Source organism: Chelonus insularis, unplaced genomic scaffold, assembly GCF_013357705.1.
Source record: "Chelonus insularis isolate UGA/USDA-ARS -01 unplaced genomic scaffold, ASM1335770v1 contig_135_pilon, whole genome shotgun sequence".
Classification (NCBI taxonomy): domain Eukaryota; kingdom Metazoa; phylum Arthropoda; class Insecta; order Hymenoptera; family Braconidae; genus Chelonus; species Chelonus insularis.
In genome coordinates this window covers 1,290,411-1,302,628 of record NW_023276376.1, presented here as the reverse complement: position 1 = coordinate 1,302,628, position 12,218 = coordinate 1,290,411, and the positions used below count along the sequence as shown (strand labels likewise).

The following is a 12,218-nucleotide window of genomic DNA, read 5'->3' as shown; positions in this document are numbered from 1 at the left end:
ATTGATGATTTCCAGGTTATTTTTTATCATAACTCTTTATATTACTGCAACATTATAAAAAAAGTATAAAGTAGAATGGATATAAATTGTGCACGTTGAAGTTTCAATTTAGGACTTTATTATTGAATACTGAATTAAAGTATTTCGTTACAAAAAGTTTTTTGTTGTTATGCCAAGAAAAGAATAAATATAAATTTATTATAAATATTGCATACACTGAGAAATAATTAAATAAATAAGACTTCGTTTTTTGACAGTATCAAATAAATTTTTAGATTCGATTGAAGTTTAATGAAAAGCTGAATCATTTTATAAAATTTAAATATGTACAAGTTTCAAACTAATGAATAAAACCATTACTCATAAAATATTTTTTATTTCTTGCAATTGTGGTAAAGAAAATAGGGAGGAATTACTCACTTCATATAATGAAGAAAAAATTATTTTCTTCATTATATAAAAGTTTTAGATATAAGTTTGAGCTTTTATTAAAACTTATTTACTACTTTCCCTCAAACTTCTACAATGTTATTCTGTATGTATATCTATATATTATATACATCAAATCCACTACATAGAATAATCCGGCTCAACTATCATAACAGCTGGTTTTTTGTCGTTAATTTATTTTTAAGACGTAAACACAGTGAGACAGTGTTGCATCGACTTTACGAAGCTTTACATTTAAAAGATTTGAGGGGAAAAAACACCGTGAGTGATCTATATAAAAATAATAAATTGAAAATAGAATAATGTAAGATGCATTAATTGCCGTGAATTTTTATCAATATTATCAGTGAGAACAGGTATGGATGTTGGTTTATTGTTTTAATAGTATAGTGACATGTTTAGTTGGCAAATTGTTAGTCTCTCTCTCTCTCACTTTGGTCGTAGTCTGATAAAGTAGGGATGAGCGCGCACGCGTATAAACTTCTCGCGCTTTCTTGCCCTGGCGTTCATTGTGTCGTTCGTGGTGTCGCCGTTGAAAGAGACGTGTCGGGTGGTCGCGTGTTTTTTACCTCGACATTTTCTGTTATATTTTAACGGTTAATACTACGTTAAAGATGTTATATCCAACGTGTAATTATTAATTATAATCATCTTTCATTAGTTGAATAGAGAAAATCAGAAACTTGGCTTATTACCATTGTTGAACTAACCAAAAATTAGTCTGCCTTTTTATAGTAAAGTGCGAAGGAGCTGAATTCCTTTACAGCCGGTATAACTGATTGGAAACTACCCTTTTGTTGTAGTAATAATCAACGGTGTTTGTGTTGACATTTCATTTTGACTAATTATTGGAAAAACATTTTTCAACTTTTATCTTTTACCTTAAGGATAGAAAGAGCTAGATATGTAACAGATCACTCATTCGATGAGTTTGGCAAGTAGTTGATAAGCTTGGACAAGGTTGAAGAAGAATTTGTATGCGACATTGAACGAAAGTTGTTGATTAATTTGGTGTACAGGTGTAATTTAAAATGAAGGAGATGATGGAAAATTTCTCGACATTCATATTTTAATAAAGCGACTGGTAGTTGATGGTGGTGAAAATGAAGTACAAAAATAAGTGTCCCTGAGCCACGAGAGCTGCCGATCATAGAATGCACAGCTGACCAACTACTACTTCTTCTATTACCATTACTAAATAGTTACTGAGAGACATCAAGACTCCTAGTGGTTGCCGTTAATTCTTATTCGGCAACTAAATGAACTAAAATATTGTAGAGTAAGGAGAAAAATAAAAATTTCAAGTTATTCGTAATAAACAAAAATTTAATTAAAACATGCCAACACGTGCCTTCACATCAGGTTAGTCGTTTACTCGCTACTCGTCCGTATTGTTTTTAATATGCTTAATGTTTATTTAAATCTTGATCAACGTTATTACGACGTACTTAGCTTGTTAATAATTTTAGAGCTCTGTGCAACGAAGTTTAACGACAACCAAGTGGAGGATATTTAGAAAAAAATAGAAAAAAAATGACGAAACAAGTTATTGTAATGTTTATTTACGACATCAACAACTACAATTATTATTATGATAATAACATTGATTATTACAACAATGTCAACAGTCATTTAGAAACTTTGAGCGGGTGTGAGTACAGCAAAAAATCTTTATGCAATTGGATCGAATTATTGTCAGTGTTAAAAAAGGATAATGAAGATGAGAAAAATTCCAAAAATGCCTTCAGAGTTCATCTAGGGACTCACATGCAGAGTCTCAGCGACGACTGAATGATAATAGTTGACAATCACTCGGTGCATTTATCTCCTCTTCAGGAATAATATCAATCAATAGCACGGAAATACGCTAATAAAATGGCAGTTAGTTAGATACTCGTAATTCTGCCATCAAATAAATGTAGTAAAGCAATCAGCAGATGAGCCAGAAAGCAGCAAAGAGTTGATTAGTATAAGATCAAGTCGAGAAAAAATAGAACATATATAATGATAAATAGAATAACTGAACATTCTTCAAGTCTCAGAAAATCATCAACAAATTGATTATTAAATATTTGACGTAAAATTGAATTGAGCAAAAACTAAAGCTAACGAGACTGCAGACATATATAATTCAGTGTTAAAATTTCACAGAATCACACGAATAGATTTATTATATATTTATTATATTTTCTCCAGTTCTTTATTTTCTATATATAAATGTGCGGCTTTTTTCGTATTTCTCTGATACAAAAAGAGTAGGTTAAAGTCGTTTTAAAATCTTGGCAACGAAACACCAAAATTCCCCGTCACGCTTTTCGAAGTAGCCACTAGTGAGTTGGCTATACTCTGAGAAGCATTTACACGCCAATACACGCATTCACATCGGCCTTTAGCTAAGCGTTGTCATTAAAAGCTTGATACTTAAATTATATTCATGTTATTCGGTAGATCGATCTATTGCGTATCTTTTATACACTGTTTAAATAAAACAAGAACTTGATGTCGAAATATTTATAAGAAAGAGAAAAAAATGGAAGAGAAAAGTGTATTTAAACAACTGTGCGATGTAATTATATGCTCAATTTGTGCTGTGCTTTTTTTACAAGAAAAATTATACATTTAACTTCTTACAGTGCGATTAAGTGTTTTTTAGTGCTATAGCTGAAGTGTTAATTAAGTCATTGATTTTTTTCTACATCCAATTGATCTTCATCAAGAAGGTTCCATTGTTTCACAGTCCAGAGTACGTAGTAGTCCTTATAAAAAGGACGCGAATCATTTGAGATGCCTGTCAGACGGGGCCATGTCGCACCGAGGACCACCATCATCGAAACCATCATTAGAAAATTTGATACTCATGGTAATGTTATTTTTTTATGATATAAACACACCAGGGTGTGCCAGAAAAAGACTGTTTATCTCCTACTATCATGCTCTTAGCTTATATTATTAAAATGACGGAACACCTTGGTGGAGATTCCTTTCTTTTTAGATATAATTTTTGCGTAGAGATTTTTCAATTCTCATTATTACATATGTATATGTTTCATATAATTATTACATATGGGTTTATTCAAATTATATTATAATCTTATAATCAATTTTATTTTATCTTGATAGATTGTGTTATGATAAATTCAAGGATATAACTGCTAAATCGCAACCTTGAACTGATTTTCATAATTTTATATAAATTCCTCTAATTCAGTTAATAACAAAAATGACTGCTTATTATGGAAATCATCGAGTATTAATATCAATGAAATATCGATAAAATCGAAGTAATGAAAGTAATATTAACGCATCGCGTGTCGTTGTCTCGGCCTGTTTTGTTGTTTCAAGAATATAGAGAAATGTCATGAGTCAATGAGCGATTACAAAAGAAATGGAGAATAAAAGTATGGACTGGTTCAACAGATTATCAAGAAAAGTAGAGCTAATGTCGTGTAAAGATCAATACGTTAGAGTTAATCAACCGTAATTGATTGATGATTTGGAAAAAATTTGTAAAAATATTTTTTTAATGAAATTATGCTATTGACATGATTGTCTGATATAATCTGACAATAAGCAGACTATTCAATCATTTGCAACACCTGCAGTTAGATGGAAAAATTTTATAATCAAAGTGATGTGTATTGAGCCGGATTATTTCAGGGATATTAATCGTAATTGACAGACAAATAGATTTTAAAGGAAACCGTATAATAGTAATATCAATTTATTTAATATAAAAAAAAACTATGTATGTATGTCATCTATTTCTTATTCTTCTTCTTCTTCTTCTTTGACTTTGAATTTTTCGTTAAATGACAATCGCCCTCCTTTTTTTCTTTTTATCTCTTACCATTTGTAACATTCACCTCTGAGTGTCTATCAAGCCTTCTGGCTTCTAATCTGACATTTCTGCCCAATTAGATGCCATTGAGATCTATCATAGATAATTTTTTTTATAGACCACACTCAATAGCTTAAAGTGGGAAATATTATTTTTAAATTTCAGCCTACTTTAAATTTCAAATTCTAACGTGAGTTTCAAGTAAAAAAAGTATGAATTTCACTGGTATGGTCCAAGTTCGTGGTATTTAGACAAATGTATATAGGCAATAGGTCATCATTAGCATAAGCACACCTTGGCGCTGCAAATATCTTACTTGATTAGTCTTAAATTTTGTGAATACTTTGCATAAATATCTATTTTACTACTTCCTGGATATTTAGATGGTATAGTCAAAATTCGTAGCTTCATATCCGCATCATTTCCCGCATCGTGATGGCTAAACGTGACCTCGGGATACTCAACACGCTTATTCTCTATAAATTGTGCGACCCACTTTTTATTATTACGATTAATAATATTTTTTATTCCTTATTCAAAACACATAATGCTTACCGTGACTTTGACCGTCTTATTCAGGGTCTGTGTAACTGAAGAAATTTACATACCTTAATTAATAGTTGTCTCTTATATTCTCCAATAGACAAATAAGGGAAAACAATTTGTTTTATCATTTTATTTTCTCTTGTATTATTATTATTATTATTTATGAGAGTGAATTTTAATTTAATTAACATTATATGAATAATATAGAATTTTTTAACTAAAAGCAGCTTCCAAATTTTGTTGTAAATAAAAAAAAATTTATTTCTGTCCATTATGTTACCGTAAAAAAGATAAAAAAAAATCAGTACAAAGTTACCAGAATTTTCTCTCCATGTAGTCTATTGTTTTTTTTTTATCTGGGCTTTTAGGGGTTCATCTGCCCTTATGTTGTATCTATTTTTTTTTCATTGTTATCTCGAGTTGACGGACCATAGCCATCGGGAATCTGCAACGGAAACTGATACAAATGTCCTAGTATAAGAGCTCATTTTGCGGCTCACCACGATAAATTTATCCATGCATTCTGACGAGTTTGGCTATAAGCCAACATTTTTAAATTTCATTTCAACTTCTTCCGCAACGTCTGTCTTTCAGTTCAATAGATAAAACATATTCCCTAGTAGTATAGATTCATTGGTTTGTTGCCATCTTCCTCGGGGAATAACCACTTCATCAATCATCTTTCAGTTATAACCAACTCCTTGTCTATATACGAATAAATATATACCAAATTATTAACTGACAAAAGAACGTATAAATAACAAAGATCTCCTGGTGAGTCCACATACTGCGAACTGCGAAGATTAAAGTATTTGTCAAGAGTTTATTTATTTTTACATCTCATGTGATACTTTGAAAGAAGTTAATTCTTGAAAAATTACAAATACTGCGTAGATTAGATGCAATTCATTTGAAATTCATCATTTGAATAAACACTTTATTTACAGTCGCATATGTGTTTTCTTATTAATAATATTTCGTATAAATTTGTAATCCCAAGAATTTTATTTTCTTCAAGAATCAAGAACATTAGTGCACTTCCGCTTTCTACGTTATTTTCTTTTTCAATTCACCGAGTGTTATATTTATATATCCACGATTTCAAGTAAATATAGAAGCTGGGTGTATTTGGAGATTTGAAGGACATATTTTGTGTATCATTTTTAAATACTAGAAACTGTAAAAAAAAATATAGATATTTTCTCAACAACTTTTCATGACGAAATGTAGTCTTTAGGTATTAAAACCAGACGGTCATTAAAAATGTTACGAAAATATTTTATGAACTACACCACGTGGTGCTAACTGGCTACATCGGCGACGCATTTAGGACGAAGGTCGTATTGGCCACTTCCAAGTCCAGTTAAATACAGGAAATTGTATACAATTTAATGTGTCAAGTATTACATGTTGCCCATATATCATTAGGAATAAATGAAACACCTCAGTATTTATATTGCTTATATCAACTTAGATCATGTATTGATATTGAATATTTTTCACATTACAGATAGAAGTTTTTTGGTAGCAAACGCTCAACAAGGACTATGTCACATAATATACTGCTCAGATGGATTTTGCCGGCTTACAGGCTTTTCGAGGGCGGAAGTGATGCAACGCCCAGCAGTTTGCGACTTTCTTCATGGTCCAATGACCTCACCTCATGCAATTGCTGCTTTGCGGGATGCACTGCTTGCAGGTGTCGAGAAGCATTTCGAAATTCTTTACTACAGAAAAGATGGTGAGTTATTTGGTATTAAAACTTCATTCATTTATCAGGCTACAGTAGTAAAAACAGTCATTAGCTCAGACTTGCTTTTATTTTAAAACTCTTAAGAACAACAATTTTAGTTTCATTTTTGATGGTAAAATAGTGGATGCTCTGTTATTACATTTTCTCTGAGTTTTTTTTTCAATCAAAATAAAAATTAAGAAAATTAAAAATATTTAAATTAATTAATTTTATTAATCTCGGTTTTAGAGAATTTATAAAAGATAAATTAAAAAAGACATATAAAATTAAAACTCGTTAACCAGTGTTTTTTCGTTCAATAATTTTTCAATTTAATTTCAGGTTTTTAAAAAAAAGTCTAAAAAAAACCTAACAAAAAATCTGCACATGAATTGTTTTTTACAAAAAAAAAAGAAAGCTTTTCATAAATTGGAGTTTTTACGTAAAGTTTTTCAAAAACACGGAATAAGCTTTAATTTTTTGAAAATTACTATTATTTATTTTAACATAATCAAGATTAAAAATGAATGTGGGAAGTTTTTAGTTTCCATAAAAACAAAATATTGCAGAACATAAACTGTGCTAAAAGCAATTTAAAATAATTATCAATTCAATTTAACTGTATAATAGTCTGATTTATTAATCGATAATAAGTGAAATAATGGTTCTAATTGATCATCAAATCACGCTATTAAATTTCTACCGTAGTAGGTGACCTTAGGAGCGTCAAAGATCGATAGTCACTACTGGATAATTTATCACAGTCATGTAGGTAGTCTGCAAACCACCTCCTGTCTTTTGTCCACTAGTCGTAGCGTTCATTATTATATGTCTTGACCTATGATGCCTTTTTTATATCTTCACTCAGAATTTGAAAAAAAAATATTTCCTCCTCTATTATACGTATTAAACCTATTTTTCCTTATCCCTTTTAACATTTGGTGTATACATTTCCGCTATAGCTACGACTGATCATTTATTTAGAGTAATCCCTAAACAAATGACTTCACAAGTCGTTTTATGTGCTCCAATTTTCTTTGAACAAGATTACTAAGCTTTTATTCCTTTTATTTTCTTCATAAAAGTACTGTTTAGTTCGTTTACTCAAATAAACAGTCATAAGACTAGAGAAAATGAATTTTATAAACATTTTTGTTAATTTATTTGTTGAAAACATCAGCCACCTGTAACTTTTCTTAATGCCTTGTGATGCTTTCTGTTCAGAGCAATTTAGTCGTAAATTTCTTTGCATCTTGATTCAATAGCATAACCACACAATGTACTAGACTGTGATACAGGTGGTGGTACTTATAACTTCATGAGCTACGCGCATGTGTTGAATGAATTATAGTGTACAGTTGTCTATATGATAAGTGGAATATTTTACATTTTTTCCTCACTCAAATCTATATTTCACACACAATTTAATGTATATAAAAGTTGCTGACTTTTTGATATCCTAAATATCAGCTATGTAATATCCTTCAATCAATAAGATATAATCTTAAATCCTATAGTACTTTAGAGTATAAGACTATTTAAAAGAAAAGTTAATTATTCAGCAAATACCTTTTTTAGCTAAGCCTCTTTTTGATAATCCATTGAAAGTATAATTAATCAGACAATAGTGTCCAATGATAGCTGGTGAACAGCTGTACAAATTGTAATTTTTAATCCGTTGAATTAATTGTGTTTTATTCAATATGACATATGTAAATAAATCCACTAATTTTAGTTATCTGATATCTTTTAAAAAAATATCAATTTATTTGGATGTATATAAAACTGAATGTTTTTATGTAGGTTTAGACATACATTTTTGAAATGCATTTATGATGACGATGTTTGTTCAATTTGTTATACAAACAATTATTTTTTTATCTTCCAGCTATTGAATAAATAAAAATAATCAAATCTTTAATTCATTTGACATCAATAAAAAAAAATTTAATAAAATTTCATCATTATTTTCAAAAGGTTTTGATTACTAAAAAATAATAATGGAAATGTTACCAGTGTATGAAGTGTTATTCACTCTAGTCAATTATTAATATTCATAGACTCTAAAGAATATGATTAAATTTGCAGATTTGAATTCAAAAAATATTTGTCTATGATAGTGATAAAAATTAAATCAAATCTCAACTGTCATCAAAATATTTTATAAAAATTATAAAAGCATTAAAAATAAATATTATTTAAATTAATCGATTTACTGAAGAGAAACAGCCTCTTTGTGTAACTTGGCACTCTGATTTACTTGAAAAAATTCAATCTTCAATTTTCTATACTCATTATCATAATTTTTAAACTATTTTATTTTATTGGCGATTTAAATCAAATTTATTGGCCACTTGGCAAATGCCAATAATAAATCTAGAGAGCAAAAAAAAGCAACGAAAAATCGGCTTATGATATAACATAACATCGAGGATTATTTAAGCAACTGGTATCTTAAAATTAATCTTCTTTCCCTGAACTGGTACATCTGTAATTGTAATTAATAAAAAAAAGCAGACGTACAGAAGAAAATAATCAAAAATCCAATATGATCGGATCATTTTTTTAGCAGCTATTTATCATTAACTATTTATTTACAGAGGTTAGAATGAACGGTATGAATAGTCAAGATGGTTTTTGACGAGAATAAAAGTTGAAAAGAGTGAAAGAAGTGAATATAAAGCTGAGAAAAGCACAATGATGAAGAGGAGATGTGGGAAAAGCTTAGTAACACAATTGGAAAGGAGGCCACACGCGCGTCTGTTATTTTGAAGCCTCGGCTTGGCTTAAAGCACACCTCATCGTCGCGGCGTACTACACGTCACTAGGGCAATGCACTCACGTGGGAGTGACGTCACGAGGCCGAGAGTAGCGTCATCGACCAATTGGGGAAGCAGCCGTTGACCCAAACTACTAACCACTAGTCGGCTCATTTAGTTTCATCCACGCAGCAATCGTGACCTCTTATTTCTTCATCATCTTCATCTTCAGCTTTTATTTTATCTATCTATCCTTTCCTCCAAGGTGTCATACCTCTCTGTCTCTGTCGTTTATCTACCATGATGATGCTGATGATGATGATTATCATCGAGTAATGCCAGGTTTACCTGGCACTCATCCCACGCACTCTTCAATTTAGATACTACGAATGTATTTTTGTAGATGCCGCATTGGACATTTGCCAAAATATTTACCAGTCATTTCGTGATCATACAATTGTTGAATTAAGCATCTTGCAGGTTACATCAATCTACACCTTTTCAAGTTATAGATTTTCATTCACTGCAGTGAAGAAAAAACTTTTCCTACAGTGAAGTTTTTTGCTGGAGTAAAGAATTTTTTATTTATGAATAAATAAATAATAATTTATTAGTTTTATATACGTAGACTATTGAGAGGATTATTGATCAAGGATATTGTATAGATGTTTTTCTTATTAAATTTGAAAATTGAGAAAATAGAAAATAAATTCACAATATCTGTGAAATTCAATTAAATCATTGGAAAAAATCCAACAATAAAAAATTTTAACAGCAGTGTAATTGAGAGCCAATCGAACTCTCAGGCTTTTTAATAAGGTCATACGATTGTTGAATTAAGCATCTTACCGGTTAGATTGTTCAACACTTTTGTCGACTATAAATTTCGTACACTGCAATGCAGAAAAAACTTTCAGCAAAGACGACAAATACTTATATCATTGAATAAATAAATATGAATTTTTTCATTTTAAAATGTGAACCATTTATTGCAAAAATTATTGATTAAAAATATAGTTACAAAAAGTTATTTAATGATTGTTCTACTACTAAACTAAACAAGACACTGCAGATTTCATCAATTTGAAACAGTTGGAATCATTACATATTCATTTACTGCAGAAGCTACAAAAATAATGTCTTTATGTTCACAAGAAAACATTGGTACATTCAGTAGAAATAAACATCAATAAAAGTAAAATAAAAAACAGAATTGATAATATTAAGTACAATACAAATAAAAAAAAACTAACTTACATGATAGAATGTCAAGTTGAGGTAATTGTTGGAAATGAAATGATAAATGAGCATATTGTGAAAAAAGGATATGAAATAGAGAAGCATATCCGTATCATATGAAGTTAATCAATTAAATTGACTCCAGTTTCGATTAACCATGTTGCTTGGTGTAAAGAGAGCTAGAGAGAAAGGAATAATATCGGTCTGGTATAATACCTATAGTCTTGGGCGTCGACACTGAGTTCCAGCGCAAGCACCCTCTTTTCGGATCGATGCACGTCTACCTACCTAGCCTTCCACACAGCCTCCCTGCACCTATTTCCCTCGCTCTAGAACCTCCTACTGGTAAAAGGTGCGTTCACCCTACTTTCTCACTACTCTCGTGTCCCTTTTATTACCCTTGGAAATAATGCACTTTTCTACAACTCTCCGTAACAACTGTCGCAATGCAATCAATTCTTTTGTAACTAATTTAACTCCTTAGGTTGACATTATTGCATCTATTATTTACTTAGTTAATTTACAGTATAAACTTTATTATTTTTGTCATACTTATTATTACTTTATTATCATTATTATTAGTTATCAAAATCCCATTATAGATTTCTTTGTGAATGGTTGTGGTTCAGAAATTAGGAGTTAAGGGCATTCGTGATTTGCCAGCGTAAATAATCTGCAGAGAAAGTATCTTTGAGATCAATAAAAAGAAATGAAATAGTTAAAGAATTAAGGTCATCCTTTTTCATTCTTTTTTTATCGATTCCACTTGATATATACATATATAAATATATAAATTATTTTCCATCAAGACAATTTAGTTTAGTATTGATATTCAGTGATCGGTAAAGAGATATTGCTTATTTTCCTTGATCAAGTATCAGAAAAAGCTCGAGTAAGGTTCACGAGTTCCAAAATCATTAGTTTAGTAACCAATGGAATGAAATAACTAAATAATTTATTGTGCTGAAAAAAATAATTAATTTCAATGATAGAAATTATTTTTATTCCTAAAAAAGAAATTAATTGCTTTTTCAAATATGGTTTAATCCAAACAATTCAATCATTTTTATATATTTTTAATTAAAATAACAAATTTGCTTTTAATGTAATATTTGATAGTTGATTTAAAAAATTGACAAGGGTTGAAAAATGTGTTCTATCATGGTTGATAAAAAGTGAATAACTGCCAATTGTCATTGAAATACAATCTCTATTGAATGATATAAACTTTTCAGGCACCAAGTTTTTATGCAGCGAGGTCATTGCGCCAATAAGAAGCGAGGTGGATGATATCTGTTTGCAAATTATCAACTTTGAAGATCTTAGCTCTCAACCGCCACCTCCCCCAGCTGTTCCTACGCCTAGTCCTGCCAATAATAGACTTGCTACACGATGTAAGTACTATATTTTGATCTTTCATTCATACCTTAAAAAGAATCAACTTCAAAATTATTCATAAGTTTAATTAAATACTAAATAAGTTGAAATTTAATTAAAAAATCTCTTTTTTTTTCTTACTAAACACAAAACTCATCACGTCAATTAACTTAAAATTTCAGAGAGACTCTTAAAATGTTGAGACAAATGGGTTGTTTTTTTTTGATTAACATAACAGTCAAGTCAAAGTTGCATTCTGCCGCATAATGAACCGTTT

At 30.0% G+C, this 12,218-nt stretch overlaps 1 protein-coding gene across 7 annotated transcripts in view; it reads left to right on the top strand.

Moving 5' to 3' along the window:
• The first annotated feature begins 982 nt into the window (after positions 1-982).
• sei (seizure) overlaps positions 983-12,218 on the top strand; it is a 36,514-nt gene continuing 25,278 nt past the window's right edge. For 5 of the 7 annotated variants that reach the window (XM_035095551.1, XM_035095552.1, XM_035095553.1 and 2 more), the window contains exons 1-3: positions 983-3,310; positions 6,345-6,575; positions 11,800-11,958. In XM_035095551.1, the coding sequence (XP_034951442.1) occupies positions 3,235-3,310; positions 6,345-6,575; positions 11,800-11,958 (466 nt within the window). In that variant the 5' untranslated portion in view covers positions 983-3,234. The remainder of the gene's footprint in view (positions 3,311-6,344; positions 6,576-11,799; positions 11,959-12,218) is intronic. The other 2 variants (XM_035095549.1, XM_035095550.1) reach the window with 2 other exon arrangements.